The sequence below is a fragment of the Vespa crabro genome, chromosome 21 (genome assembly GCF_910589235.1).
Source record: "Vespa crabro chromosome 21, iyVesCrab1.2, whole genome shotgun sequence".
Lineage (NCBI taxonomy): Eukaryota > Metazoa > Arthropoda > Insecta > Hymenoptera > Vespidae > Vespa > Vespa crabro.
Genome location: NC_060975.1, coordinates 2,962,069 through 2,983,476, shown reverse-complemented (window position 1 = coordinate 2,983,476; position 21,408 = coordinate 2,962,069). Strand labels below are relative to the sequence as shown.

The following is a 21,408-nucleotide window of genomic DNA, read 5'->3' as shown; positions in this document are numbered from 1 at the left end:
CTTATATATATATATATATATATATATATATATATATATATATAAATAATTTAAGGATGTGCATGTAGTAAAAGGGAAAATAATTTATTTATGTTTTTGTTACTTTTTCTTTAAATTTATTTTCAAGGTCACGTTCTGCGTATGAAAAATCTTTTATTGAAAAAATGCTCTTCATGCTACAACGTCAGTGTACCTTCGTCTGTTTAATTATTATTATTTTTTTTTTCTTCATTTTTTTTATAACAGTACAAAAATTGCATTTTTACAAGTTGCCCAGCTTATGTGACTAAAAAACGTTTCAGCTAGCACTCTTGGCAATCGAAAAAAGATACCTCTCATCTTATCATCCTAGGTACTAGAGGAATCGTTTTGCAACAAGGACGATCACCAAAATATCTCGCTACGATAGACTATAAAGTCAAACCAGGTGAAAATAATTATTATCCATATGGTCTCGTACCTGTGCACAGCAATGCGTTTTTCTTTTTTCTTCTTTCATTTATTTTCTTCTTTCATTTTCTTTTCTTCTTTCATTTTTTTCTCTTTTTCGTTTTTTTTTTTTTTAATTCGCTTACGTACGTTTTTATTTTCCTTCGTTTTTTTTTCTTTTTCTTTTCTTTTTTTTTCAATCCTTCGAAAGTCTTCATTTATTTTTTTATTTTTTCCTATCTCTTATCGTTTCGCAATATCAATTTGCTTGTTTTTTTTCTTTTTATTATCATTATTACAAAACGTAGCAGCAAATCGTAGTCGTTATCGTTACACGAACGCGTACCCAATTTTATTTCTATATATGGGTGCTGTCATTATTAATAAAAAAAATTCGTTTCAGCCGTTTTCAATCTATAGAACGTCGAATATACATATTAATGCCGAAATTATTATTTTGAGAGAGAAAAGAAAGAAAAAAGAAAGAAAGAAAGAAAAAGAATATATATATATATATATAGACAAATAAAATAATTTCTTTCGTTTATATTATACTATATTATATAATTTAATTTTTTCTTGTAGAGAATATATAAAATCCGAATTGCATTTACTGCAAGGGCGGAAAAGAGACAATTTTCTTTTACAATTCTTATCATCTCTTCGAAGACATAGATAGAATTTTATCTTGCCGATTTTTTCTCTTCTTTTCATTTTATTCTCGTTATCTGTTTGTCTGTTTGGCTTCTTCTTTTTTCTTTCTTCTTTTTTTTTTTTCGTTCTTCTTTTTCGTTTACGGCATATAATTATCAAGACCGTTATTACGCACAAGGTATACGTTTTCCTTTCTCTCTATACATTTCTTTCCTTTCCCCGTTTATTTTTTCTTTTTCTTTTTTTCTTCCTCTAAATTTCTAAACAAAACCTACTTTTATGCACAAGATTTTTATTTTACCTCTTCCCTATTATTATTCGTTTCATAAATTTCTTCAACAGGTTTGATCGAACGTACGAACAAATAAAATATAAAAAGAAAAACAAAAGCAAAACAAGTGCAAAGAAAGAAAGAAAGAAAGAAAGAAAGAAAGAAAGAGAAAAAAATCACGTGCATAAAAAAATCTAATGCTTTCGAGAAAATCATACGCCATTAAAAGTTATGCGCATTAAAAAGAAATGTCGGCTTAAGTTGGCGCCGCCGAGAAATAACTAAAAAATATATATATATATATATATATATATACACATTTTTATATATTATATATATATGTATATATATTTTTTTTCTATATATGTATATGGAAAAAAAAAGAAAAAAAATAAAATGGTTACTTTGCATTTACGCGGGAAATTTAAATTTTGTGTTTATATCTGTGTGTATGTATATATGTATGTATATGTAAGCGTGCCCATAAGAATAATAATAATAAAATAATAATAAAATAATAATAAAATAATAATAATAATAATAATAATAATAATAATAATAATAATAATAATGCGTAATTGGTCGCCATTTTGTTATCATTTCTTTTTCTCTCTCTCTTTCATCATTACTCCATTCACAGCACAGTAGTATATATGTCTCATTTCTCTCTCTCTCTCTCTCTCTCTCTCTCTCTCTCTCTCTCTCTCTCTCTCTCTTTCGTGCGGTTTTTTTTTCTTTCTTTTTTTTTTTTCCTTACAATTAAATTGTTCAAATTCGTCCTATTAATTACGGTAATTATCTAATCTAATTTAATTTAATTTAATTTAATTTAATTTAATTTAATTTAATTTTAAGATTCTTTTTTTTTCTTTTTTCTTTTCGTCAAGTGCCACCAGTGCAGTGGGAGATAAAAAATTAAAGCCGAATGTCCGTCATTGTTATCACGTTATAGCAACTATCACAATAAGTACATTGAGTTTTTTTTTTCTTTTTTCTTTCTTTTTCTATATATACGATTAGATGAACATAGTGAAAGGGGGAAGAAAAAAGAAAGGAAAAAAAGACTATGGCGACCATTATTTTCGTTCTTAATAGCAATAACAAATTTCTCTTTCTCATTCATTCATTCTATTTCTCCCTCTCTACTTTTTTTTCTTTTACTCTCATTCATATACTTCATCAATTTCTCTCTCTCTCTCTCTCTCACACACACACACACACACACATACATATACACACACATTTTCATCCAAAGATTCTCTTTCTCTCTCACACACAAACATTTCCTCTCTCTCTCTCTCTCTCTCTCTCTCTCTCTCTCTCTCTCTCTCCTTTTCTTTCTCACTTGATTTTTTAGTAGTCACTTTACTACTCTTTAGGTCCTGCCTTTTTTCAATCTTTCTTTCTCCTATCCATTTGGATATTATAATACGATGTTACACCATGATACCATAAAGAAAACAAATTATTAATCAAAAGAAAAAAGATAAAAAAAAAAAAAAATAAATCCATTCACCGGGGGACAGTCTTTAAGTATTTTCACTAAACAATTATTACTTTTATCGAACTGGATATATCATTTACTCTTTCTCTCTCTCTCTTTCTCTCTCTCTCTCTCTCACTCTCTTTCTCTCTCTTCTTTTTTCTTCTTCTTCTCTTCTTATGAAAAAACAAACAAATACATATACATACATGCTAATACGTATACGTATCTATTCATTAATTATTCATTCAATTATTAATATAATTAGTTTTTCTTTTCTGTTCTCTTGTGTGATGTATGTATATTATGTATATTATGTATGTATGAATGTATATTATATCTGTAATATGTATCTCTATTTTCTACTATCTCTCTTTTCGTATGTGTATATATATATATATGTGTGTATGTATGTATGTATGTATGTATGTATGTATGTATGATGTGTGTAAATATATGTTTCTGGTTCGATGCAGAGGGTAACGTACGCGAGTAATAACTATATATTTTAGCTGATAGAAATTAGAAACGTATGGTTTGACTAGCTTTTGATCATCCTACTCTCTCTCTTTCTCTCTCTCTCTCTCCCTTTCTCTCTCTCTCTGTCTCTTTCTCTTTTTATCTTTCTCTATCTCTATTTCCTTATTTCTCTATTTTTCTGTCATCTATATTTCTTTTCCTCTTGCATATTCAAAAGGTTTTTTTTCAGTTCCATTTGATTGAATATTATTAGTTGATCAATTAGATTAAAGCGTTTTGCTTCCAAGTCATCAATCATCGAATGTCATCATTTTCTTATCTATCTCTATTTCTATCTCTATCTATATTTCTCTCTCTCTCTCTCTCTCCGTTGCTTTTTTCATTGTGCTCCTCCATATGTAAGGAGTAGTCGTCTACCTTGCAATTATCGTTGCAACCATATACAGGGCAGTACGTTTATTACTGGCAGGATAACTCGTCTTCTTTTCTATTAACTTCGAAATCACCGCGTGGTGGCCTTGTACGTATTTTGTTATCCTCTAATAATAATAATAATATAATATAATATAATATAATATAATATAATATAATATAATATATAATATATATATATGTATGTGTGTATGTATATATATATATAATATATATAATATATATATATATATTATATATATATATGTTATGTTTATGTGTGTACATTCTAGTATACAACTACTATTATTTCTTCGCCATTGTTATTCTCATATCTTTTTTTCCATTTTTTTCACACATACCACGATTCTAATTTCTAATTATATTATTTTGACAAAATTCCTTCATTACATTTTCTTCTTCCTCTTCTTCTTCTTCTTCTTTCTTTCTTTCATTCTTTCATTCTTCCTTTCTTCCTCTTCTTTTTCCTTATTTATTTTTCTTTACGCAGTCTTTTCCAATTGTTTCATTCACGTGTACGCGAGAACACGTGAAATATTCAGTCTTTCATTTAATTTTTTAATTTTTTTTTTCCTTTTTTTTTATTTATTTTTTTCCCTTTTTTCTTCATTACATATTTTCCCCCTTTATAGCTCTTACGTTTCTTTAATTATTATTATTATTATTATTATTATTATTATTATTATTATTATTATTATTATTATTATTATTATTTAGTTTTCTTTAAACTGAGTCTTTTTTTAAGCATTCTTTCTTTCTTTCTTTTTTTCTCGTTTTTCTTTTACCCTCTTTTCGTTTAAATCGCATAATTAATTATACTTAGCTAACACATTATATTGTTTTTTTTCCTTTTATACTTGGACGAAAATATTATGCTAAGTTCTGATACTTTTTCTTCCTTCGATTTAAAATGCGTATTATTAATAATAATAATAATGATAATGATGACGATGATGATGATAATGATGATGATGATGATAATAGTAATAATAGTAATAATAATAATAATAATAATAATAATAATAATAATAATAATAATAATAATAATAATAATAATAATAATAATAATAAGAATATTAATAATAATAATAATAATAATAATAATATATTGTTGTTGTATGCTTATAATTTAAAGCCACATATTTCGATGTCACACCGCACAAAAATGTTTTCTATATTTCATATATATACATACATATATATACATACGTATATATACATAGATATATATATATATATATATAAAATATATATTATTATTATTATTTTTATTCTTCTTCTCCTTCATCATTTAACTTTTACTTCCACATACATACATACAAGAGACATCACTTCATTCTAATCGTATTACATTAGACTAAGCTTCTTCATTTTTTTTTTTTTTTATTTTAATTAATTAAGGCCCTTACGTCCGTTATTATTATTATTATTGTAATACTAACCCGCGACAGTCTAAAACGCTTCTTCTTCTTCTCTCTCTCTCTCTCTCTCTCTCTCTCTCTCTCTCTCTCTCTCTCTCTCTCTCTCTCGTTCTCTCTCTTTCTTTCTCTCTCCTTTTTTTTGTTCTTTTTTAACTTGATTTCTTTTTTTTTTTTTTTAAAATAAGAAAAATATAACAGTCAGTACAAATACTTAGGAATTCACGAGATCTGCGCGCAAATTACGAAGCATACACGCGGTTATACATTTTTATTTTTCTGTTCTCAGCGCTTTGCGGGAACGTAGTTGCTTTTTCTCTTTTTATATATATGTATATATATATCCACATATATATACACATACACATATATAAAAAGAGATATATAGCTCAAGAACCATATCATGAGCTTTATTCTTTAAGTATATTTTTGCTTTGCTTTTCCTTTTTTTTTAACTTTCTCTAGAGACAGAATATTGTTAATAACAACAGTTGATGGTAGCATTAGCAGTAATAGTAATAATAATAGCAATAGTCATAGTAGCAATAGCGGTAGTAATAGCAATAGTAGCAAGTAGTAGTAGTGGTAGTAGTATAGTATAGTAGTAGTGGTAATAGAGTAGTAGTAGTAGTAGTAATAGTAGTAGTAGTAGTAATAAGTAGTAATAATAGTGTGATAGTAGTTACAGTAATATAGTAATAGTACTTGTAGTGATAGCAGCAGCAATAAAAATAAAAAGAAATAAAATCAGTCCATATTCATTTAAAAAAAAATTATTACATTACATTACTATAATGTGTCCTGGCTTAAAATCAGACGAATTCCATTTCCAGAAATGGATAACACGAGAAAAATAATATTGCAAATATCGCACGGCAGAGTTTCACATCTTTTTTTTTTCGTGCACTATCTCTCTCTTCCTCCCCTTTTTTCTTTTCTTTTCTTTTTTTCTTTGTATTTTATACGATTTTATATCTCTTCCTTCCTTCCTTCCTTCCTTCCTTTCTTTCTTTCTTTCATTCTTTCTCTCTTTCTCTTAAAATCCTATTGTGTGTATACATATACATATATTTATATATATTTTATTCATATAATTTTTTTTTTCTTTTTTTTTTTTTCTATAGATGCAGCTAAGTCAAGGAAAGAATCTATCTTTCTAATAGCATTTGGCTCGCCAAATTCTGTCAGTTTCATATAACAGTAGAATTGCATCGGATATAATAAAAAATATGATTCACATATATATATATTTGAGTCATTTATGATCACGTCGTCCACATACCTATGATCTCATCTTTTCTTTATACGCAATCATTTCAATTGTCGAACATTTACTTTTTTTTTTCTTTCTTTCTTTCTTTCTTCTTCTTCTTCTTCTTCTTCATCTTCATTTGGTAGTGTTATTAAAGCGTGAGAGTGTAATATTATATTTATATTCTTATCGCAATAAAATATGCGAATACATATATACATATATATATATATGTATTATAAATACATATATATATACACATATATATATATATATGTCGTTTATGATCACCGACCAATTTCAATTTTATTCGCATCTCCATCATTTTCATTGATTTCAATATTCACCACATATATTTTTTCTTTTCTTACCCATTTATCCCCACCCCCTCCCTTTTCTTACCCACTTTTGGCAATGATTGATTATTTGGACAAGTATTAGTGTGTGATCTTTGTTTTGTTTTCTGTTTTCTTTTGTTTGTTTTTCTTTCGTTTTTAAACGGAACTTACGATACGTCCATTAATATGGCCACGGAGGAGAAATGTTCTTTTAGACTTCACCAAAACCACCAATCGCTTGTTCGGTCATTCTCAAGCAGAGAGATTCAAGGCTTGAATTTATTTCCGGTTCTGTTGTTTCCGGTCCACTACCACCACCTCCTCCTCCTCCTCCTCCGCCACCACCACCTCCTTGGCCAAGAAAATGATCTCTTGGTGCACTATATGTTCGTTGCAACGTTCTTTGAAGTTGCTGAAATAAGTATGAATCGTGAGAAATAAAAATAATAATAATAATTAGAAAAAAAAAGAAAAAAAAAACAGAAAAAAAATAAGATAATTATCTATTTAATATTTATAGATAAATAATTTACCTCCAAACTATTCTCCTGTAAACTAGGTCTTTTCTCAGCCGTATGTACTGGACGTAAGTTATTCTGATTCATAGTTTGGATCTGATTATTTTGTATATACGGTGTAGATATACTATTTCTATGTGGGCTGATGGTAAAAGAATTGTTATGTGAATGAGTATTGTGAATATGACTCAAATTTAAACTCGGTTTTCTATTGTGTTGTTGAAGATTACAGAATCTTCGATTATTATATCCATAATTATATTGCCATCTGAAATGTAACGATTAGAATCAATTCAATAATATGCGAATATATTATTATTATTATTATTATTATTATTATTATTATTATTATTATTATTATTATTATTATTATTATCATTATCATTATGATTATGATTATTATTATTATTATTATTATTATTATTATTATTATTATTATTATTATTATATATATACATATATCGATTTCATACTTCGGTGTGGGTCGTGGATTGCCAAGTCTGCTACGCCATTGTTGTACCTTCTCCTTTTGATTTGGAGTAAAGCAGTCATGTTGCAATACTTTTTCTAATATATTAATGCATGCACATAAAATTCCATCGTCTACACTATCCAGTGCCAGTCTGCTACAAACTGTTAATTTAATTATCGTGTTAAAAGCCTTGAAAAAAGCCTTGAAAAATATGAAATATATATATATATATATATATATATATATATATATATATATATATATATATTTATAACATAAAAAAATAAACTTACGTTTTCCAAGGACTTTCGTAAACTGCGCAGGTATATCCTGAGGATCACTTTCCTGACTTGGTTTTAAAGGTGTAGCTAATATTGTCTTCAATTCATCAAGAGTATTGACAAGCAGTATTGGCCCTTGTGAAAATGAAGTTCCTTGTGTACCATCACGAGTTGGTTGTAACAGATCTTTTTCTAAGTTAACAAGAGTCGTGTAACGTTGTTGCAATTTAGCAATTGAAAGAGCTAACTTATGCCTGGCTCCTTTTGTTACACCTTGCTCGGCTAATTGTTCTTCGGTTAATTGTAACATTTCTTCGTAACTTAGGGTAACAAACAAGTAGCTATATTTGTGAAGGCGTAATGTCTTAAGCCATGATGGTACATCTACGTTTGAAATTTAATTAAAATTAATTGGATCATTGTTGTAAATTAATTGACGAACGTATAAAAAAAAGTTATATATTTTTAATATATACCTTTCATTCCACTTGCCAATGTACGATTCGAAGCTTCATCTAAACGACCCTCACTACCACTACTTGCGCAAGAACTCTGTGGACTAAGAGGACCTAAACCTATTAGATTGCCTATAAAAAAAATTATATTTACATTATTATATTTTTATTATGTATGATTAAAAAAATTTAATTTATTATTGAACTAACTGGTATGATCTCCGGAGATACTAAAACTGCGTGGTTTGTGTCTTATGGAATTATTTGCATTGTTGCTACGATCAACGACTTCAAGATGATGTGGTGGTGCAACAGGAGGAGTCAAACTATTTGAACGACGTTGACGAGTTACTGGAGGAGGAAACTGTAAATTAAATGTAGTAGTAGGCTGTGTGCCAAACAAATGTGTTTGTTCATTTGATTGCTGTTGTTGTTGTTGTTGTTGTTGCTGTTTAGAACTTCTTTGCCATACATTATCCCACCTTTAAAGCAAAATTATGTCAAAATACTCATATCATTTATTATATATATATATATATATATATTTGGTATTATATAAATAATATCAAATAAAATAAATATAAATGTATAACTATATAATTCACCTAGTTGAGGTGTTCGTATATTCTTCGAGGCTATGAATAGATGGAGTGCCACTGATTCGTTCTTCGAGATGCCTTAGCCATTGGGTTAACGAGCGTCTGTCTTGACTAGTTATAGCAGGATGAATTAACGTGTAACTTAGCAACTGCTGTGTCTGTTCTGTATATTGACCAGTGGTCACACAATGACTCACTAACTCAGGTATTGCTATAAGATAACATTGTTTGCATTCTACATTTCCAGGCCTTAAAAGCGGGAGATGCGTTAAAAGTTGATTGATTGCAACTTCAGTCGGTTCTGTGAGTAATGAATTAATGAAGGCTGCAATTTTGAAAATTTTTTTTTTATTTTTAGTCAAATAAATTATCAAAAGTATTTCAATATTTCCAAATATATTTTGTCGAAACAATTACCTGGATTGTTAGCATTCAATTCTTGTGTATCCAACTCAGAAACAGAGTGAAGAGAATGTTGTACAGCCTGCGCCAGAAATCTTGCTTGAACAGCAGGGATGCGACGAAGTAGAGCATAAAGTACCACGGTTTGTTCGCACTCGTTCCACTGAGAGAATACCCGAGTAAGTTCACCCACTTGTTCACAAAACAGAGCACCCGGGGACCACTTCATTTTATATCACACGTTAGCTTGTAGATAAGTTGTAGAGCGTTTATGATCATGCAAGTCACTAAGGCTTCAGAGCAAAGATGATCTTCTATTAAAATCTGCGTTTACTCCTAGATTACTCTGTAGAAAAAGAAAAATATCTTTATATAAATTTATTTCTCATTGACATAACAATAGAAAAGAAAAAATTATAAGAAAGAGGAAAAAAAAAAGAATGCTTTCCACATAATCCACAAAAATGATAAAAAAAGAAAAAAAAAAAAAAGAAAAATATCTATTCTATTAGTGATACAAATCACGGTTCTACATATTTGTATCACATCTCGTCTAAATTAAGAACAACAAAATAAGAAAACTAATTTCTTGACCTTTGTGGAAGCAAAATAAAATAAAACGAAAAAAACAAAAATAAAATAAAATGGAATAAAATAAAATAAAATAAAATAAAATGAAACGAAATGAAATGGAGAGAAGCAAAAAGGTAAAAAAGAAAAAAAGAAAAAGAAAAAGAAAAAAGAAGAAACAAAAAATAAAGAAAAAAAAAAAAAAAAATAAGAAATAAGAAAAAGAAAAGAAGCACATATGTCCCGAAATAACAAATCGTCAACGTGTCGATTTCAACCGTCTATTATACAATCAAGATGATCGGGCGGCATTAAAAGATGATTAATTAAAAAAAAAAAAAAGAAAAGAAAAAAAAAAAAAGAAAAATATTGAACGAGAATATCCCCGGCAAGAATGACAGTTCCATTTATGTTAAGGAAGGTCAGTTCTTCGAGCTCCGAAAGCATCGTTAAAACTTTCTATACTTCCTAACGAGAACATATCGGTTCAAATGAAAAAAAGGTCAGCCGGATAAACGCAATACTAACAGTTCCTAACAATTACATATCGTGAAGGCGTTGTAAGAAAAGAAAAGGAGAGAGAAAGAGAAAGAGAGAGAGAGAGATAGAGAAAGAGAGAGAAAGAGAAAGAGAGAGTAAGAGAAAAAGAGAGAGAGAGAGAGAGAGAGAGAAATAGACATAAAAAGACAGAGAGAGAGAGAGAGAGAAATAGACAGAAAAAGACAGAGAGAGAGAGAGAGAGAAATAGACAGAAAAAAACAGAGAGAGAGAGAGAGAGAGAAAGAGAAAGAAAAATAGACAGAAAAAGACAGAGAGAGAGAGAGAGAGAGAGAAATAGACAGAAAAAAACAGAGAGAGAGAGAGAGAGAGAGATCAAAAGAGATCAAAAGAGAATATTAAAAAAAAAAAGGAAAAAAAAATAAATACATTTATAGCCTACGACGTACTTTTAACTCGGAACTTCAAATCGGTAGAGACACACACACACACATACACACTCCACGCACACGCACACACACACACACACACACACACACACACGTTCCACTTTACTTATGTTACGTTAAGGGTATAGTACAGAAGACGACAACGACGACGACAACGACGACAACGACACGACGACGAAGACGACGCAACGACGAAAACGCGACGACGATGGTGAGCCAGCAAAGGGGATAGGATACGGCATAACCTTAAAAACAGCATCGCCGTATATACGACTCCGCATCAAAGATATACACCGATAAGAATTCCACTGAGGTCAAGTTTGTTTACCCCGCGATGCATGTGTATTTATAGCCTTCCTGCTGGGAGCCGCGTTCGGCGGTGCAATGGCATCGTTAGAGACCGCCCCTATATATACGACTGTTATAACGACCGATAAGATAATTTTCTTATTTTCTGTTCTTTCCTTTTTTTTTTTTTATTCTTTTCCCCCTCTTTTACTCTCTCTCTCTCTCTCTCTCTCTCTTTCTCTCTCTCTCTCTTTCTCTATCTCTCTCTCTCTCTTCTCCCAACCTCCTCTTCTCTTTCTTTCTATTAAAATAAATAAATAAATAAATAAATAAATAAGTAAATAAAGAAGTAAAATTTACTCGACACAAATGTTCTCCCGTGAAAAGAGAAAGAGAAACGTGAGAGCTTGCTTATAACAATAACAATAACGATAACAATAATAATAATAAATAAATAAATAAATGAATAAATAAATGAATAAGTAAATTTCGAAAAAGATGACGCACAGATAAAAGCTATTAAAGATTGCCCCCTCCCAACGTATTTACGTTACATGCGACAGGATCGTATTACACAGTTTTCGAATTGTTTCTCTCTCCCTCTTTCTACTTTTTTATTTTCTTTTTTTTTTTCTTTTTTTTTTTCTAAATGTATATCCAAGCCAATTAAATTCCCATATTTATTACGTGAATTTTTTAATTTGCCACGTAAGTTGACGTACGTAAATCAAAGAAGACAGTTCTCATTGATTAATAGATCAAGATAGAAGTATAGAAGAGATTTTGATAAAAGAACGAGGATTTCGTTTTAATTGAAGAACGAACGAAGAAAAAGAAGAAGATACGCGAGAAGCTATAATTTCTCAGGAACGCGTAATTATGTTCGGCGATTATCGTCATCATCATGATCATCATCATCATCATTATCATCATCGTCGTCGTCATCGTCGTCATCGTCATCGTCATCATCGTCATGTCTTTTTGAAACGAAATTAATACGAACGTTTCTTCTATTGTATATTATTTCTATAATCACGTCCAAAGGACAATTTTAGAATTCGAATGTTTCCTGTTATTTTATATATATATATATATATATATATATGTGCGTGCGTGCGCGCGCGCGCGCGTGTGTATTTCTTTTCCTTACGTTTATATCCTATAAGCTTGCTTTTCCCCCCTACCATCCAACCCTCTTAATGTCATCCCCCTTCCCTCAATACCCTCGTTCGTTGGCGGCTCTGATATTCGGCCATTGAGCCCGAAAGAGACAAACACAATTCGGTGATACTCGCCGCTTCTCGTTAGACGTCCGAATATATGTATGTATATAATCGTCGAAGGATAAATGCCTTGTGTTTCAATTACCGTTCTCTCTCTCTCTCTCTCTAACTCTCTCTCTCTCTCTCTTTCTTTCTCTTTCTCTCTTTCTCTGTCTTTTTCTCTGTTTCTGTCTCTGTCTCTGTCTTTCTCTCTTTCTCTCTCTCTTTCTTTCTCTCTTTCTTTCTTTTTCTCTCTCTCTAGGCTCGCAGCTGATGATCGTCGTCCTTTAACGCGTTAATTATATCGACGTTACTCGTTTCGCGCGATAACGAGAGGATACAACGCGGTTATAACATGTTTTTTAACTCGGCGTCGATTCGAAGTGAGAAAGATCCATCCACCACATGCGATTCGGTGGGCCTACGTGACCACACTGGTTCGTTGTCGTGATCGAAACTCGCCGACTCTATGACTTCTCTCATTGGTTCTGATATATCACTTCGTATCAACCAATCATAGAACGCGACGGGGCGCGGTTCGTTTATCCAAAGTTCGTCGACCGGTTGACTTAACGATGAATACGTATCACGTGATTGGTTCGCGATATCATTACGGTCGGCCTATCAAATCTTTGGCGGTTTGAAACTTTTCAAATTGTTCTTAAGCATGTTTCTAAGCACCCTGTGAGCTCGACATATTAAAGCAGAAGAGAAACAACAGAGAGATATATACATAAGTTAACCTTCTTCACGCTTATTGTCACATTTGTAAATATATTTATGTAGGTTTTTTTATTTATTTTTTTTTTTTTCTTATGTACAAACACGATATCATTGAGGTCATATTAATGTTAATTTTTAAAATTGTACGTTTCTTAATAGATAATCTTTAAAAGATTTGTTTTATGCGATCAATCCAACTTATTTATTTCTTTCGTCAATTAATAAAACTATATACTCTCTACAATCTCTTGCCGTACCTTTCTTATTACAATAAAATTTAACATAATGGAATTTTTAATATATACGATTATTTCAATAGGTTTAGTCAGGAGTTTGTTATTATTTTTTCTTTTCTTTTTTTTTTTTTTCATTTTTTCCATTTAATACCATTATGTCATATTATTGCACATGTTCTTACAATTACACAAATGTCATTGTAGCACTTTATATCTTCATGCTGTTTTCAGTTTTCTTGATCGACCAATCTGTTACTAAAGAAAATTTGTTAATTTTTATTTACACAATATAAACGTACAAGCGCATATATTAAAATTGAAATTCAACATTTATCATGAAATCGTTACAACGTTTTAAAGCGTCTTTAACAAATTATATTGCATTGTTACATTTAACATCAGAAATCCAATATAAATAATACATTCTTTCTTGTAAATTTTTTCTTTCTTTTCTTTTCTCTTTTATATATATATATATATATAAATATATATATATATATATATAAATATATATAAATATATATATATATGTAAAGACCTTTCAATTGACATTTTACATTTGGCAAGATCAATTTGATTTCATGAAAAAGTTGACATTTCCACATAATTTACTAGAAAGAAAAAAAAAATAATATGCTTAATACTTATATCGATAATTGACACAAGTTGATAAATATTTCATATATACGGCAATGGATTTATATACTATAAATGAATTTAGACATATACAGATCTTAAACTCTATTGTGCACTATAAAATATTAAGTATTAAATATTTTCTCCCATTCCATCACTCTCGGTAACAAGAGCACGCTCCAATATAACCCGGCCTTCCTTGTATCGTTGATTATCATCTGTTGCAAACTCATACACCCACCCAAGTTTAGCATCACAATTTTTGCAGCTGACATCTCGTACCATGTGACGTCCAGTTAACATCACTCTATCTTGTACCTCGCTGTTAACCATATAACACAATGGTTAGATGGTAAAAACAACAATGATGATGATTCTTACATATGTTATGCCAAATTGTATATGATTGGGTTTACTTTTAATATCAACGAGCAATAAATTTCAATGAATCTCAATAAAATTTTCTTTGTAAGGGATATCGATTAAAAAAGAATGAAAGAAAGAAAGAAAGAAAGAAGGAAGAAAAAAAAGAAGAAAAGAAAAAAAAAAAACAAGAACTTGTTTATGTAACAAACAATTTTAGTACTTAACATGATATTTACAAATATTGAAATTATGATATATGAAATAATGAAAAAAAAAAAATAAAAGTGCGATATTATTCTATACCTGTAATTAAGATTGACAACTTTGTTAAAGAGAAAAGCTCGACCAGTTGCTCCTGTGAAACGAGTACTGATCAGCTGTCCTCGGTTTGTTAAATTTGTGTCACAGGAAGCACAAGAAAAAAGACGCGTGCCACCAATGTGTTCCAAAAATATTACCCCCATTTTAAAGTTTGTTTATTAGGTAAGAGCTTAACTTATGAATTGTTAATTTTTAGTCTTGAACGTCAAATAAAGAGAATAATAATCACATGGATGTTGCAACCAAACACACGAAACATTAACACTACATTAAGTACATACGACGTTGAATTAATACTAATACCAACAGTGACGTATACACTTCACCGACGAATCGTAAATTTAGTTCTCTGTTTCACAATCGAGATGGCGCCATTTTAATATTTATTCATTTTTCTTTTTGACGCTTTCAACAGGTTCTATTTTTTTATCAATTAAAAATATTCTTATATAATTTACATTTTTCATACGTTTTCTATATGCAATACGATGACGTAGGATATTTTTTTTTCCTAAATATGCTTGAAAATTTTTTTATAAAAAATAATATGACACAAAATTAAATATATTGATTTGTAGTTATGATTTTAAATTTGTCAGATTCACCTCCTTTTTTTCTTTATCTTTTTTATTTTTTTATTTTTTTATTTTTTTATCTATTTATTTATTTTTATTTTTTTTTTAGTTGAATGATTAGAAAAGATGAAAGAAGGAAAATATTCATTAAAAATGACTTTACATAGAGATATTTGATAATAATCTTTATTACATCAAAATATTGTATCTTTATTATTCATATAAATGGTATACAATATGTTACAAATACGTATGTATACATATTTATTTAAATTATATATATTTTTTTGTTATTTTTCTTCCTTTTTTTTTTTTTTTTTTTTTTTTAATATTTTTGTTATCCTTTTATAGAGCTAGGTACATAGATCTTTGTGCAGTAAAATTCGAAACATATTTTCTTAAATTTCTTTGCAGTCAGAGCTTTAAAAGCTAGGCTGTTATTAACTTTGTCAGTGAAGTACCATATAAGAGTACTTACAAGTAGAAAACTTGGAACATTTGAATGTAAAAGCCAGAAAGTGGTCGCAAGAGTGAAATGAATCGAAAATATATTATTGGTCATTATTTAATTGGTATATTCACTTCTCTTCTGAAAGGCACATTTGAAATATAATCAGTACACTCCCTTGTTTGTTTAAACATTTGTTTTTTTTTTTTTTTTGTTTTTTTTTTATATATAACATTAAACTTCTTAAGAGATATCAAGAATTATGTTTCCAATAAAATAAAATGATATAAGGACAGAAAAAGGGAGAGAGAGAAACACAATAGAAAAATATAAAATATAAAAATTTCTCTAGCCAAAATCACAGACGAGTCTCTTACTTTCTCCAACAAAGCACAGAGTCGCATTTTCATGGCCATAACATTAAATATATAATAGTTAGTCGATATAAATATTATAAATATGTAACACATATATATATATATATAAATATATAATATATTATATATATATATATATGTATATATATATATATGTATATATATGTATATATGTAAGTAGTCTTATGATTAAATCGCACGCCTACATGCATATGTACATGTTCTGGATAATATTGCAGAGACCCAATTATTACAATTAGTAATATTAATCTTTTCTGCATTAAATACTCTTAACAGTTCATGTACTCGAGCATGTATATTTACATGTACACGTGTTCATACACATGTAAATAGTTATATACATATATACATATATATATATATATATATATATATGTATATAACTATTTTATATATATATATTTAATTTGATTACATCGATTTTTGATGTCCAGGTCATGAAGAATTTTTTTTTCTTTTTTTTTTCCATAATACTGCACCTATTCCTATGTACACCACACTTTTATATAGAACACATAAAGAAAATATAGAAAAGTATTCGTTTAGAAATAATAATATTAATATTAACATAATAATAATAATAATAATAATAATAATAATAATAATAATAATAATAATAATAATAATAATAATAATAATAATAATAATAATAATAATAATAATAATAATAATAATAATAATAATAATAATAATAATAATAATAATAATAATAATAATAATAATAATAATAATAATAATAATAATAATAATAATAATAATAATAATAATAATAATAATAGTAATAATAGTAAATAAAAAAAAAAAAAAAAGAAAACAGAAAAAGAAAAGAAAAACCCCGAAAAGAAGATACTTGAAAAAACAACGATTGTGCCATTATTATTACTTTTGTTATTATTCAAAATTAATGATGTGAAAATATTTCTCATTGTATTATTATATTCTAAACTCTTATATTCTTCATAAATTCTTCTTGCACTATCATCATCTCTCGATAAGAAAAATAGCATTATTCAGATTTTATTCTAAGTCAGTACTATACTTCAGTCAGTTTAGGTACATACATAAAAGTCTCGTCTGTTTCTGTCCTGTATTGTACAACTCATGTCACGAAATATCGAGGATTTTTCAAGGCAACATATTACAATATATCCTCATTTATATGCTATTGATACAATTTATACATATACATATATATATATATATATATATATATATATATATTTTCTTTTTTTTTCTTTTTTTATGATAAAGTTTTTAAGAATCTTATATGAAATATGGATAAAAATTGATGCATTTACTCTTATTCGTAAATGCAATCAACATAACTTCATAAAACATTATAAAATATTTCCTGATAAAAGATTAAACAACATGAAACGTTACATAACTTACATAGAATATTACATGCAACTAGAAGCAATATAAACAAAAAAAAATTTATGTTCCTACAAAATACAAATATAACATAATTATTTCTTTGCTACACAATGTGAAAGACATTATCTAATTCAACCACTTATACTATAATAATGGAGCAATTTTATGGAATCAAAGAAGTTAATTTTTTTCTATACATTACATTTAGATGATTAAAGAACTCATTATTATAGTGGTTGGGTAATATTAATAAAATAATAGTTTTAGTAATGAATATTAAAGATAGTAACAATAATAATAATAATAATAATAATAATAATATTAATAATAATAATAATAATAATAATAATAATAATAATAATAATAATAATAATAATAATAATAATAATAGTAATAATAATAATAGTAATAATAATAATAATATTAATAATAGTAATAGTATTAATAATAATAATCATAATTATAATAATGATAATAATGATCACGTTAGAAATATTATGATATTTTTTTTCTTTTTTACGATAATAGCACTTGTATCAGAAACTTTAATAATCCTGCGGTGATAGTAAATTATATTGATAATAAAATTTAATAACACCTTGTTCCGTGTAGCACAAATATTAAATTTATGCATGATTGCGGGTTCAATAGTTAAGCATTATTTTTGGTAAGTTTTGTTCTATTGGCGGCAACCGCTGCAAGACATGCCAATGCTTCCAGGTCCGGTGATGCACACCATGCTATCAATATTTGTAGAAATAATTAAATTCTCTACCTAACTAAAAAACAGCTAATGTTGGAGTAAGAGAGCGTAAATATAATAAATATGAGAACAAAATAAAGATCTACAAAACTCATGATTTGAAAGAATCACGTTATTTGAAATTAATTAAATTGTTCCCTTTCTTCCTGTTGTTGAAACATGATATGTATTATCTCTTATATTGTTGTATTAGCAAAATAGACAAGAATATTGGATGTTTTGAGAAATTTTCGTTTCTAATATCGCAATTGAACAGATTTTTATAAAAGACACGACTTCATAGGAAATATAAGAAAAGAAAAGAAAAGGAAAAAAAAAAATAAAAAAAAAAAAATGTACAATCGTTGATAAAATATTCTAAATACGAAAATTCCTCAATTAATTAAACTGAGTCTTCGTTATAGCACTGGATGTACGATATTATTCTTATTAAATCGTACTTACTCTTATTTGATTCTTGATTTCCAGACATATTCGAAGTAGTTGTCGTCGCTGCTGCATTACGTGTAATGCTTTGCTTTCGTGCTTTTCTCTTTTGACTTCCTACCAAAAGTGATTTTTCACCATCTTCTGGAATTTCATTTGTTGTATGTAATCCATTTTTATTATTTTGTCTATTATTTTGACCGCTATTGGAATTACCATGGCACCATTTATTTGTATTCAGTTTTTGCAAAACCTTTTTCTTGTTTATACGCTGTTGTTTTTTCTTTTCTTGAAATTCTTCTAAACTTAAGGAAGGTAAAGCTTCAATTTTTTTTTCTAAATTAAAATCCCTAAACGTAAAAACAATGTTATGTCAGAAATTAAATTTGTTTTATTCTTTTATGCAAAAAAAAAAAAAAAGGAAAAAAAAAGAACAAAAAGAAAAAAAAAAGGAAGAGGAGCAGAATAATTACTGCTTTCTTTCATCGGACTTACTCAGCACGAAATCTTTTACGTGTTGTCCAAGGTCCAAAATCTACTTCGCTCTCTGCACCTTCTGTTTCTGTTTCTTCAGGTTTTGAAGCTTCCATATTTCCTTCAGCACTTTAAATAAACAATCACGTTATATTTTATTTCTAATAATTCGGATGAAAAGTTAAAAAAAAAAAAGTTTTACCTTTCCACTAAATGTTCTAGCTCACCACGTGAACTATTTCCACCTTCGCTACTTAAAGAATCAGTTTTTTCACTAATGTTGGAAGATATGGAATTTCTTCTCTCATTTATTCGCTCTTCAGGACTAATAATGTCACATAATTTCAATTAAAAAACATTGTTACTATTATATTAAGAATAGTACATAATATCACAGAAATAATATAACTCTTTACCTATACGACGTTGTTGATTTTTTTCGTTTATTATTTTGTCCAGATGGTCCAATGTGCCTAATTTGTTCAGCTAGAAATTTTTGATATCGCAATCCTTTGCAGGTTCTTTCACCTCTATAATTATTTTCTTCAGAATTAGCATTTGAGTCCAGGAATGAGTTTGTCACGTGCTTTTCATTTTCTATATGCTGTAAATTTAATAATTTTTTTAAAAACAAAACTTATATATGTTAAAGATATAAATTCTATATAAACAACATTAATATGGATAATAATTAATAATATAATTCATACCATTGTGTGTTGTTCATTATTATTTGATTCAGAATGCTTCCTTTTCTTTTCATTAAAAAGATCAACTTTGCATTCATTTTTATGTTCAAGAGCAAGAAGCAATTCTGGATTTCTCTTTTTAGGAGGCTTTGGTGCTGTAACTTCTTTTTCAGGAACATCATTGTGAGTCGTTATTTGCTCTTCAGTTAATTGCACCTTTTGCGGAGTAAAAAGAGAGCTAAGGCCACCAATTTGAGATTCATCTGCTAACTTGCCTGGCTGTATGGCCTGACCATCTTTATTATCTGAATTTATATAATCGGAAGACACGTATTCGGATTTGACACTTTCTGTAGCCTGGTCCACGGTTCCTATTTCTTGCTTTTTATTTGTAGGTCTTGTAGTCAAAGTACGTAAAGGAGGAGCTGGTAACTTGTACCATTTGAAATCAGGATTCGCTTTTAAGAAGGCATCTTTGTACTAAAATTATAGTAATAATATTAATAATACAAAATGATCAATTTCTCAAATTATCTAAATTACATGCGTTATTAAATATATTAATATTAAAAAAGTTAAAGCTTAAATCATATTTCTAATTATTTCTTAATTGTAAACTTGCTAAAAATATTTACCTCCTGTGCTAAATTTTTATAGGTACGTTTTTGATCTGGATTAAGTGTTGCCCACCATTCTCCAAGTACTCTTGTAACCGCACGATTTTCTAAATGTGGAAATCCAGATCGTACGGATCCTCTATGTCGTTTACAAAAAATTAAGAATGCATTCATTGGTCTTCTTGCATGATGAGCCGGTTCCCGCAAATCTTTGGGTTCCTAAAATCAAGGATATAAATAATTACGATATTAATTCAACAATAATATAATAAAAAACTATGTTGTTATATCATATAATAAGATACAATAATATATATTGTATTGTTAAAAAAATTGACTTCCTAGAAAGAATTTCTATTTGATAAATAATATCAAACAAATTAAATATAGTAATAATAGAATGAGTGTTGATGTAATTACAAGAACATTACTACTATATATATATATATATATATATATGTAAATTTGTTTTGAAGCACTCATCAATCAAAATAAGATTGTTCTTCAATGTTATCACACAAATATCACTAGTAGTTTCTTCATTACAAGATATCACTGAATACTTATAATCCATATATAATAAAATGAATAACAATATATAAAAATTTTCATTAAGAATCAATCAGTTATTATCAAAAATCAATATTCAATAATTTGCAATATATATTCTTATGTAACAAAAAGAGATACATTGACGCTTGAAATTAAATTCTTATTTTATAAATAACTTTTCTGATAAATCCAAATGTAAATTGATATATATATATATATATATATATATTCTCAATGAACTAATAATCATTATGAC

At 28.0% G+C, this 21,408-nt stretch overlaps 3 protein-coding genes across 8 annotated transcripts in view; all 3 read right to left on the bottom strand.

The window, feature by feature from the left end:
* Positions 1-5,909: 5,909 nt before the first annotated feature.
* On the bottom strand, positions 5,910-13,015 carry LOC124431432 (protein Smaug homolog 1). Its single transcript, XM_046979356.1, has 9 exons — positions 12,440-13,015; positions 9,500-9,830; positions 9,089-9,407; positions 8,694-8,965; positions 8,505-8,615; positions 8,041-8,412; positions 7,749-7,908; positions 7,291-7,543; positions 5,910-7,169 (listed from the first exon to the last, which is right to left on the bottom strand). The coding sequence occupies exons 2-9, from the start codon at positions 9,711-9,713 to the stop codon at positions 6,969-6,971; spliced, it is 1,902 nt and encodes a 633-aa protein (XP_046835312.1). The 5' UTR covers positions 9,714-9,830; positions 12,440-13,015; the 3' UTR covers positions 5,910-6,968.
* A 437-nt stretch (positions 13,016-13,452) lies between these two features.
* Positions 13,453-15,157, bottom strand: LOC124431433 (protein yippee-like 5). Of its 2 annotated transcripts, XM_046979358.1 has the most exons (3): positions 14,816-15,157; positions 14,388-14,468; positions 13,453-13,765 (listed from the first exon to the last, which is right to left on the bottom strand). In XM_046979358.1, the coding sequence occupies exons 1-3, from the start codon at positions 14,974-14,976 to the stop codon at positions 13,738-13,740; spliced, it is 270 nt and encodes an 89-aa protein (XP_046835314.1). In that variant the 5' UTR covers positions 14,977-15,157; the 3' UTR covers positions 13,453-13,737. The 2 variants fall into 2 exon arrangements, with proteins under 2 accessions (XP_046835314.1, XP_046835313.1); XM_046979357.1 differs by having other exon boundaries at positions 13,453-14,468; positions 14,816-15,153.
* Positions 15,158-18,087: 2,930 nt separating this feature from the next.
* LOC124431461 (HMG box transcription factor BBX) overlaps positions 18,088-21,408 on the bottom strand; it is a 7,678-nt gene continuing 4,357 nt past the window's right edge. For 2 of the 5 annotated variants that reach the window (XM_046979407.1, XM_046979402.1), the window contains exons 2-8: positions 20,619-20,819; positions 20,005-20,463; positions 19,711-19,898; positions 19,497-19,619; positions 19,316-19,423; positions 18,839-19,170; positions 18,090-18,371 (exon numbers count right to left, since the gene is read on the bottom strand). In XM_046979407.1, coding sequence (XP_046835363.1) covers positions 18,283-18,371; positions 18,839-19,170; positions 19,316-19,423; positions 19,497-19,619; positions 19,711-19,898; positions 20,005-20,463; positions 20,619-20,819 — 1,500 coding nt within the window. In that variant the 3' untranslated portion in view covers positions 18,090-18,282. Of the gene's footprint in view, positions 18,372-18,838; positions 19,171-19,315; positions 19,424-19,496; positions 19,620-19,710; positions 19,899-20,004; positions 20,464-20,618; positions 20,820-21,408 lie in introns of all 5 variants that reach the window. The other 3 variants (XM_046979403.1, XM_046979406.1, XM_046979404.1) reach the window with 2 other exon arrangements.

What these genes read in the sequence shown, in the direction of transcription:
- LOC124431433 (XM_046979357.1), bottom strand. Translation starts at nt 14,976, where the DNA reads ATGGGGGTAATATTTTTGGAACACATTGGTGGCACGCGTCTTTTTTCT. An exon ending in GTTGTCAATCTTAATTACAG is followed by an intron (nt 14,469 to 14,815) that starts GTATAGAATAAT and finishes TATGGTTAACAG; the next exon opens with CGAGGTACAAGATAGAGTGA.
- LOC124431432 (XM_046979356.1), bottom strand. Translation starts at nt 9,713, where the DNA reads ATGAAGTGGTCCCCGGGTGCTCTGTTTTGTGAACAAGTGGGTGAACTT. An exon ending in ATTGAATGCTAACAATCCAG is followed by an intron (nt 9,408 to 9,499) that starts GTAATTGTTTCG and finishes TCAAAATTGCAG; the next exon opens with CCTTCATTAATTCATTACTC. An exon ending in AATCCACGACCCACACCGAA is followed by an intron (nt 7,544 to 7,748) that starts GTATGAAATCGA and finishes GTTACATTTCAG; the next exon opens with ATGGCAATATAATTATGGAT.